Source organism: Mustela nigripes, chromosome 14 (genome assembly GCF_022355385.1).
Source record: "Mustela nigripes isolate SB6536 chromosome 14, MUSNIG.SB6536, whole genome shotgun sequence".
NCBI classification, from domain to species: domain Eukaryota; kingdom Metazoa; phylum Chordata; class Mammalia; order Carnivora; family Mustelidae; genus Mustela; species Mustela nigripes.
In genome coordinates this window covers 78,236,128-78,246,000 of record NC_081570.1, presented here as the reverse complement: position 1 = coordinate 78,246,000, position 9,873 = coordinate 78,236,128, and the positions used below count along the sequence as shown (strand labels likewise).

At 36.1% G+C, this 9,873-nt stretch overlaps 1 protein-coding gene across 1 annotated transcript in view; it reads right to left on the bottom strand.

Annotated features, from left to right (window-relative positions):
* Positions 1 to 5,277: 5,277 nt before the first annotated feature.
* Positions 5,278 to 9,873, bottom strand: part of EPHX4 (epoxide hydrolase 4) — a 42,628-nt gene continuing 38,032 nt past the window's right edge. Inside the window, exon 7 of the mRNA XM_059377173.1 lies at positions 5,278 to 7,751. Coding sequence (XP_059233156.1) covers positions 7,520 to 7,751 — 232 coding nt within the window. The 3' untranslated portion in view covers positions 5,278 to 7,519. The remainder of the gene's footprint in view (positions 7,752 to 9,873) is intronic.

Below are 9,873 nucleotides of genomic sequence, written 5' to 3'. Positions count from 1 at the left end.
TACACCACTCATTTCTTTTCTCTCTCTCTCTCTCTTTTTTTTGGGGGGGGGGATAAACATAGGAAATAGGGAGGAGCAGGGGAGAAGAGAGAATATTAAGCAGGCTCCACACCCAATGCAGAGCCCAATGTGGAGCTCAATCTCATAACCATGAGATCATGACCTAAACCAAAATCAAGTCAGATGGTAACCGACTGAGCCATCCAGGTGCCCCAATATACCATTTATTTCTGCTCTAATTTTTATTATTTCTCTTCTTCTGCTGACTTGAGACTTGGCGTGTTGTTCTTTTTATAGCTTCTTAGGTGTGATTTTGTTGTTTATTTGACATTTTTCTTGGTTCTTGAGGTAGCCCTTATTTGCTATAAGCTTCCCTTTTAAGACTGCTTGCTATTGCTGGGGTGCCTGGGTGGCTCAGTGGGTTAAAGCCTCTGCCTTCAGCTTGGGTCGTGGTCTCAGGGTTCTGGGATCAAGCCCTACATCGGGCCCTCTGTTGGCAGGGAGCCTGCTTCTTCCTCTCTCTCTCTGCCTGCCTCTCTCCCTATTTGTGATGTCTATCAAATAACTAACTAACTAAATAAATAAATCTTAAAAAAAAAAAAAAAGATTGCTACTGCTGCATCTCAGAGGTTTTGGACAATTGTGTCTTCATTTTCATTTGTTTCCATTTTTTTTTTAATTTCTTCTTTGATTTCCTGGTTGACCCATTCATTCTTTAGTAGCGTATTGTTTGACTTCCATATATTTGTGGTCTTTCCAAATTTTTTCTTGTGGCCGACTTCTAGTTTCATAGTGTTGTGGTTGGAAAATATACATGGTATGAACTCAGTCTTTCTGTACTGGTTGAAGCCTGATTTGTGACCCAGTAAGTGATCTAGTCTGGAGAATGTCACATGTGTACTTGAAAGGAATGAGTATGCTGTTGCTTTAGAATGAAATGTTCTAAATATATCTGTTAAGTCCATCTGGTCCATTGTGTCATTTACTGTCTTGCTTCCTTGTTGATTTTCTGCTTAAATGATCTGTTCTTGGCGTAAATGAGGTGTTAAAGTCCCCTACTATTATTGTATTATTATGAATGAGTTCCTTTATGTGTGTTATTGTTTTATATATTTGGGCACTCCCAAGTTGGGGGCATAAATATTTATCATTGTTAGATCTTCTTGTTGGATATACCCCTTTATTATGGTGTAGTGCTCTTCATCTCTTGTTATAGTTTTTGTTTTAAAATCTAGCTTGCCTGATACGAGTATTGCTATTCCAGCTTTCTTTCTTTCTTTTTTTAAAAGATTTTTTTTTTGATACAGAGAGAGAAAGATCACAAGTAGGCAGGCAGAGAGAGAGAAAGGGAAGCAGGTTCCCTGCTGAGCAGAGAGCCCAATGCGGTGCTCAATCCCAGGACCCTGGGATCATGACCTGAGCCAAAGGCAGAGGATTAATCCACTGTGCCACTCAGGTGTCCCTCCAGCTTTCTTATGACATGAATTTGCATGATAAATTTTTCTCTGACTCCTCACTGCCAATCTGAAGGTGTCTTTAGGTCTAATATGAGTCTCTTATAGACAGCATATAGATGGATCTTGTTTTTTTTATCCATTCTGACACTCTTTCTTTTGATTGGAGCATTTAGTCCATTTACATTCAGAGTAATTACTAATAGATATGTATTTAGTTCCATTTTATTACTTATTTTGTCATTATTTCTGGAGATTTTCTGTGTTCTTTTCTAGTCTGTTCCTTTTGGTTTTTCTTTCCCACTCAAAGAGTCCTTTTCAATATTTCTTACAAGGTTGGCTTCGTGGTCATGAATTCCTTTAGTTTCTGTTTGTCTGGGAAACTCTTTATCTCCCCTTCTATTCTGAATGACAGCCTTGCTGGATAGAGCATTCTTGGCTGCAGATTTTTTCCATTCAACCAGTGGAATATATCATGGCACTTGCTGCTAGTCAAGTTTCTGTGTAGAGATCTGCAGTTAGCCTTATGGGGTTTCCCTTGCAATTTGGGTACTTCTATTATCTTGCTGCTTTTAGGATTTCTTTCTTTATCACTATATTTTGAAAATTTAACTATAATATGTCTTGGTATTGGCCTGCTTTCGTTGATCTTGATGGGAGTTCTCTGTGCTTCCTGGATTTGGATGTCTGTTTCCTTCCCCAGATTAGGGAAATTTTTAGCTATAATTTCCTCAAATAAATCTTCTGCCGCCATTTTTTCTCTTCTTCTAGGACCCCAATGATACAAATGTTACTATGTTTGATGGAGTCACAGCCTATTCTCATCATCCATAGTTCTTCTTTCTCTCTTCAGCTCTTTTCTTCTTTGTTAAACTTCATTACCTTTTATTATTCTATCCTCTATAACACTTATTCAATCCTCTGCTTCTTCAATCCTTGTAGTCATTACATTCAGATGATTTCGAATCTCAGTTACTATATATTTTCATTTCTGATGTTTTTTAAACTCTTTTATCTCTGTGGTAAGAGTCTCCCTGATGTTGTCCATATTATTCTCAAACCCAGTGAGATTCTTATGATTACTGCTTTAAATTACTTATATCTGTTTTGATTAGCTCTCTGGCCGTGACCTTTTCTTTTTCTTTCTTTTGGGATGGATTCCTCCATCTTGGAATTTTGTGTAGGTCTCTGTCTTCTTCTCTGTGTCAGAAAAGCATGTTGTGTTTCCTGCTCTGAAGAGTAATGGTTTTATGAAGAAAAGATCATATAGTGTCCAGGCCCTGTTTCTTCAGCAAGGGTCTCTGGTGTGTGCCTGGAGCACCCTGCTGCTTTATTTCGGCTACTTATCCCTCAGGTCAATCATCTGCAGAGGCTTTTCTTGCCTGCAGTAGATAGTGTTTGGACTTCAGCCAGAGTGTAGTGGTTTTAGCTAAGCATGCTCGGGTCTACTTGTTAAATAAGACCTGATGTGGAATTGAAGCCTTGCAGAATTCTATGGTCAGTAGACATTTTGTGTGCGGGGGTTTGTGCTGGTCTTCTGGGAAGGGGCCTGCTGCACTGGTCCTTAGGCACACTTGCCCAAGAAAACCAGCAACAGCAGAGCACAAGGGATGGGACTTGGTGTAAGTAGGCTAGGCAGACAGTGTTGGTGCTGTGTAATTTACTGAAGGAGGGAAATGACGCCAGCCTGCTCCTTTATCCCTGGGGAGGGGTCTCTGTGCTTGCTACTCTTGGTGAAGCACTCCCAGAAGAGTGAATAATTTCTCCGCATGTGTCTCAGGTGTTTTTCAGATTGCTATTTTCATGCAATCTGTCTCTAGGTTGCTTGCCTGCCTGAAGCAGTGCAATGCCCTTGGGGCTTTATCCCAGCCAATCCTGTTGACTTTTAAAACTCCAAACTTTAGGGACGTGCTGTGGCACGGGCCTAAACTGGTCTCCTGGGGGAGGGTTTTGCAGCACTGGGATGGATACAGGTTTGACCAAGAAAGGCAGTCATGCCAGAACACGGGAGTGTAGGATTTGGAGCAAAGCAGGCTAAACAGCCAGTGTCTGGTTAGTTGCCCTCAGCAGGTGTCTCTGTGCCTATGCTGAGGAGCAGAGGAGGGAAATGTTAGCACCTGCTAACTCTTTTGTTCCCAGAGAGATGACTCTGTGAATGCCACCTTTCACAGATAAGCTCCAAGAAGAGCAAATAGTCCCATTCCCCCTGCCCCCTACTCCCCAGGCCATGCTCCTTAAGTGATCCTCAGATCATATTGTCTGCCCTGGGGTTGCTTGTCTGCCTTATCTCCAGAAATAGGGCAGTGCTTTTAAGACTATCACAGCCAAGCCTGCCAACCTCTAAAACTCCATTCTTTGAGCCCCACTTGTTGCAGAAACTCATGAAAATCATCCCCTCTCATTTCTCAGCCAATGGCTTTGGGGAAGTGTTCTCTTATATGTTCCCCCATGTGTTCCATTCTCTCTGTGACCACAGCTCCCTCCCCTCCATGGCACCTCCTATCCATTTCTCCCCCAAACTGCATCACCTCAGAGGTGATTTGGTTAAAGGAAGTGGAGTGTGGGGCTGTAATGAAGATGAGGACCTCATCTAAGGTCCCTTTTCCCCTTTCACTTTAACCAGGGATGCTGCTAAACAGAACGTTGCCTGAAACAAGAATTTGGGAGGTGGTTGCACCAGTTTTTTCCACCGAACTCTTCGCGGGGTTGACTGGTCAAGCAGAACCGCCCTCGGTGGAAAGTGAGGACATTGGCCAGAAGACGATGATGAAGAAGGCGATGCAGGACTCCCAGACTGGCACCAGCACAGTCGCAGCGAAGATGATGTAGCCAGCACCACAGGCTGATAAACCTCGGCTGCATGGAGAGATTGGCCACTGAGGGCTGTGCGACCTGATCATCCCGTGGTGGAAGGCAGACTCTCACACCTCCATCTCCAAGTCAAAGGATGGCCAAGCCATGAGGCCAACTTCTCAGGGGTCTCAGGATGTCAGTAGACTGGGTCTGAGGGCAACCCCCCAAAGCAAACCCCTTCCCCATATTTAAGTGCCCTTTCTAGTCACACATAATTAGAACTCTCAGATACAGTGTGGGTTAATCAGAAATGAGGGTGTCTTACCCTTGATGATTTCTTAAAATTAGAAAAATTAAAAATGATAAGTAGTGTAATAGAATTAGAATCATATCAACAGTTCAATCTTTTTTGCTTTTTCTAAATGTCTTCCTTTTGACATATAGGCTTAATTATTTTCACATGGTTTCTTACATTTATATTAAGGATATATTATATGCCTACTAGGGATATAATAATTTTTTTTTTTTTTTTTTTTAAAGATTTTATTTATTTATTTGAGAGAGAGACAGTGAGAGAGAGCATGAGCGAGGAGAAGGTCAGAGGGAAAAGCAGACTCCCCATGGAGCTGGGAGCCTGATGCGGGACTCAATCCCGGGACTCCGGGATCATGACCTGAGCCGAAAGCAGTCGTCCAACCAACTGAGCCACCCAGGCGTCCCGGGATATAATAATTTAAATAGATGAATATTTAATTATAACTTTTTAATTTAAATGCCATTACCAGTAAAGTTTACTTACTGTGAAATGTTTTGGGAGTTGGTAAGCCAAATTCATTTACTCTCCCTACAAATTGATCTCTACAGAGACCATGATATCTCTTTATGCTAAGAGGTTTAACTGATGGCACCCATGAGCCTTTATATCTGTTACAAGCCCTCTTCTACATACATAGCAAATTAGAATACATCCATTATCATGGGCTGGAATTAGCCATAGCACATTTGATTCATATTATTAACATGAGTCCACATGAACCAGTCACCATTCCAAACTGATATAAATAACAACAACAAACCTTAAAATCACCTTAGTCAGTAACCAGTTTTCAGTAAAGCAAGTCAGGATTATTTTACTGGGTCAACATAAACAGTCAAAGTCCTATTCTTCCCTTTCTTGCTGCCATTCAGAAATGATCAAGAGGGAAGCATAATCAAAGTCGCTGTGAACCAGGCTCTCTTCTATACCTTGTAACATTTGCAACTCTGACAATGCTAATTTGCTAATTATTGATTTAAATTCCTTTCCCCAGAATTAAAAGTCAAATTATAGGTTTCTGAGAGATGTTTCTATTTATTGGAGCACATCAGGTTACCAGTAAAACAAAACAGTGTAGATACAGAGCCTGTTATCTTATTGGAAAGAGTAGAGGCTTTATAACCAAATGAATTTAGGTCAGATTCTGCTTCTAACAATTATACCATGGGCATTGGCCAACCTTATTTTTCACATCTGTAAACTGGTAATACCCTCTATCTTGTAATGTTATTATGAAGCACAAGCAAAAATGTATATAGAAAGTTGGGTTTTTATTAATAAATAAAAGTTGCTTAAGATACAATAATGAGAATTCTTAAGAACATTCCACTTTCTTCTGTCACTATCAGAACTACACTTAGTGAGGGAGACATTTTTTCACCAACTTAGTCTTAGTTGGGAACATAGCTGTAGCCTCTAAGGAGACATGATTTGGCAATGTTACTGGTTGTCTCCGATGCCAGATGAGACCAACCCAAGTGAATGGGTAGTACTACCTTGAGCTTGTATCATTCTCTTTTCTTTAAGTCTTTCCACTCCTATTTGTAATGTTTGTTACTACTCTTGAATCCTTGTTTAACTTAACTACATTCTCTGTATACTTCTTTTTTTTTAAGATTTTATTTGGGACGCCTAGGTGACTCATTAGTTTAAGCGGCTGCCTTCGGCTCAGGTCATCATCCCAGCGTCCTGTGCTGGGATCAAGTCCTACATCGGGCTCCTTGCTCAGCGGGGAGCCTGCTTCTCCGTCTGCCACTGCCTGCCACTCTATCTGCCTGTGCTCACTCTGATAAATAAATAAATAAAATCTTTAAAAAAAAAGATTTTATTTATTTGAGAGAGAGAGACAGAGATAGCGAGAGAGAGAGAGAGAGAGAGCATGAGTGGGGAGGAGGGTGAGAAGCAGGGGGCCCCAGCGCAAGGCTCAATGCCAGGACTCTGGGACCATGACCTGAGCAGAAGGTGGACGCTTAACTGACTGAGCCACCAGGTGCCCCTGTGTATACTTCTTTTTTTTTTCTTTCCTGTGTATACTTCCTAAGGAAAGTTCCATATTACCATGTCATCTTTCCTTTATATTTGCCTAACAGTGTGTCAGATATTTATTTATTCATTAAACAGGTAAGTGAGTGCTCACAATGGAGCCAGGCCCTTATTCCAGATGTTGGATATGTGTCAGGTAATAAAACAGTAAAAAATTTATGCTTTGTGGAGCTTAGATTCTACTGCACATAGGAAGTACAGAATTCAATTCTGGTTGCATAATAGGGACAAAAGGATATTTTGATCTTTCATCTAAATCTCTTACCAGTTTAGCTGGAAAATTAAGATAAGTAATTTGATAGATGTGCTTTCCAACTTTGCAGTATTAAATACACACACATATACATGAGAATCTCTACATTATCTCTTGTTAATCTTTCCAGTATAAATAGAATTTATGACTTGTTTTAAGAATGCATATTCTTCTAATCATCTTTGCCTTCAAACTCATAAGCATATTATAAATCCAAGAGATTTGACAATAGAATCTTTTAATGGTTGAAAAATAGTAAAAAGAAGTTTTGAACAATAAAATGAAAATTTATACCATTGCAGGTTTGCCTTTTTAAACATGGCACAGCTAATCTTTAATATACATTTATAAAAGGCACCAGATGTTAACAGGGTAAAGAATGCAGGAAATAAAAACTAAGCCACTTGCCCCAACTTCCTTTTTGTACCAATGTATACATTTTAAGGCAGATGCTTTCCCGTGCAAAATTCAACAGAAGAAAATCAACATCATGTTACAAATCCACACATTCTCAGATTTTTTTCAATATCATTTGTTGGGATATTTATGATAAAGCATATTAAAACATTTTTTCCTAATGAAGCTTAAAGAGGTTGATGAACAATTATTAAAAATTATTTAGAGATTTCATTATAGACCTCTCATAGAAGATATAGAAAATCAATCTTTTTTTCTTGTTTCTTCTTTCAGAAATGTCCATATCAGTTTGTTTACTATGTCAGGTTGTTCTTGCTGAAGCCAATGACTGACTTCTGACAATATAGTTAGCCTGAAATAATTTTTAACATAAATCTTTGTGACTTCAGCCATCTCAACCTCCATAAATGCGTCTTTCTCTCCCCACAGTAGTAGTGTTGGAATGGTCACCATGTGATGTTTGAAAGGCAGGCAGCTATGAAAACAAAACACGTGGATTTGAGACTCATTGTAAAAGTTAAAGTAACATTTTTCCATAATGTTCCTTTAAGCCATATAGTCTCAAAGGAGGCTATATCACCACCAATGGCGTGAAAATCGATTCTTGTGAGAGTGAAAAAAAAATTTTTTTTTAATGTATAAGTCATGGATATACACATAGTACATAAACAGATATTAAAATTTCATGGGGGGTAATTTAGGGGAAAAAATGTCTAAAAAGGCTCCTTAAGGAGGTGATGATGAAAAAATGGTTGAGAAACACGGTATTCTGTTGAGAAACAGGCAATCAATCTATACAATAAAAAATTTAAAAGGCTATTTAAGAAAGGGCTCAATAAAATTTTTAATTGGGTGAGTGCAGCAAAACTTGTAATAAAGATTATAAATTAAATATGAAATTCATCACTATGAAGAATAATTTGCTTTAAAAGGATACCAGAATTTCTGAATTATGTGATGAAAGAGTTTTAAATGGTGTTAAATATATTTTAAATTGTTTCTTAGATACATAACATTTTATGTGAAATTGGAACTGAAAATTCAGAAAATATATACAGCCTAAACTTTACTATTAAATGACACTATATTTATGTTGCAGGAAGATTATTTTTAAACAATGATTTATTGTGTATTTTCTTAAAGTATAAAGAACAAAACCATACATAATTCCATAATAAAAGATAAACTTTTGGTTATTTTCTATGCATATAGTTGAATAATATAGAAATATATATATTTATAAATATATTAAATATAAAGATATATTTATTTATATATTTATATAAATCTATAAATAATATTATGATAATTTATATGTGTATAAAATATAATATATGCAAAAAATAATATATGCAAATAAATGTAAATAAACATGCAAATACATGTAAATTAAATTCATATTTAATTTTAAATGGTTATAATATATTTATGATATATTTATATTTTATAATTTATTAACTATATTACATATGAATGTATTTATATTTACATATAGAAATTATATAAATACATAAATTATATGAATATAATATTTATATAATATTTAAATAGCAATTATATAATATATTAATATATTATAAATATATTATATTAAATGCAATGTAATATATTTATAATATACTTATGCACTTATACATTATATATTTATTTATATATTATATATGAATATAAATATAATATAAATATTAGTGTATATCTATTAATAACATAATATATAACATTATAAAATGAGAAAATTCTCAAGTTATAATTCAATATGAGGTGTGAGTATGGATATTGTAAATAAATTGTGTATATTTATTGAACTATATATATATTTATATATTTTATTATTTATATTTATACATCATTATATATTAAGAATATATTTATATATTAATAACATAATATATACTTAATATATAATGATAAATAAAATATATAAATATATATAAAGTTATGTATAAAATTATAACGAGAATTTTCTCATTTTATAATGTTATATATTATGTTATAATGTTTTTCAAAAGTAATTATAAGAGAGAGTATTTTGTGGTGTTATGACCCATAAATGACTATCGTCGTATAAATGAATGTTTAGATGATATCATCAGTTAAAACAAGGGGATGTTTTCAGTGATGCTATAATGAGCATTTCGTGCCTAAATCTTTTTTGGCATTTCAGATCATTTCTTTCAGCTAGAGCCATAGAAGTGGAATTCCTGAGCTAAGGAAAATAAATATTTTTAAAGCTTTGAACACCTACTACTACACTATTTTTCAGAAAGGTGGGATGGATTAGTTACATTCTTGTTGACTAAGCATGAGAATGAACATGTCACTAGACACTCTCCAGCACTGACTTCCATTTTTGTTAGTTATCAAAAATAATGACTTGTGGCTACTTGGGTTTGATAGGATGCTGCTAGAACATATGTTCACTAAGGACTTAACATTTGACTCCCATTCAAGTGGCCATCATTTGATTATAATGTTCTTAAAAATTAATTTCTTTGTGAATGGGTAAACTAATAGAAAAATAAACTTTATACTTAATGTTGATACATGGATTGCTATACAAACGTGCAAGTCACTCAAATTCTAGAGGTCATAAAATA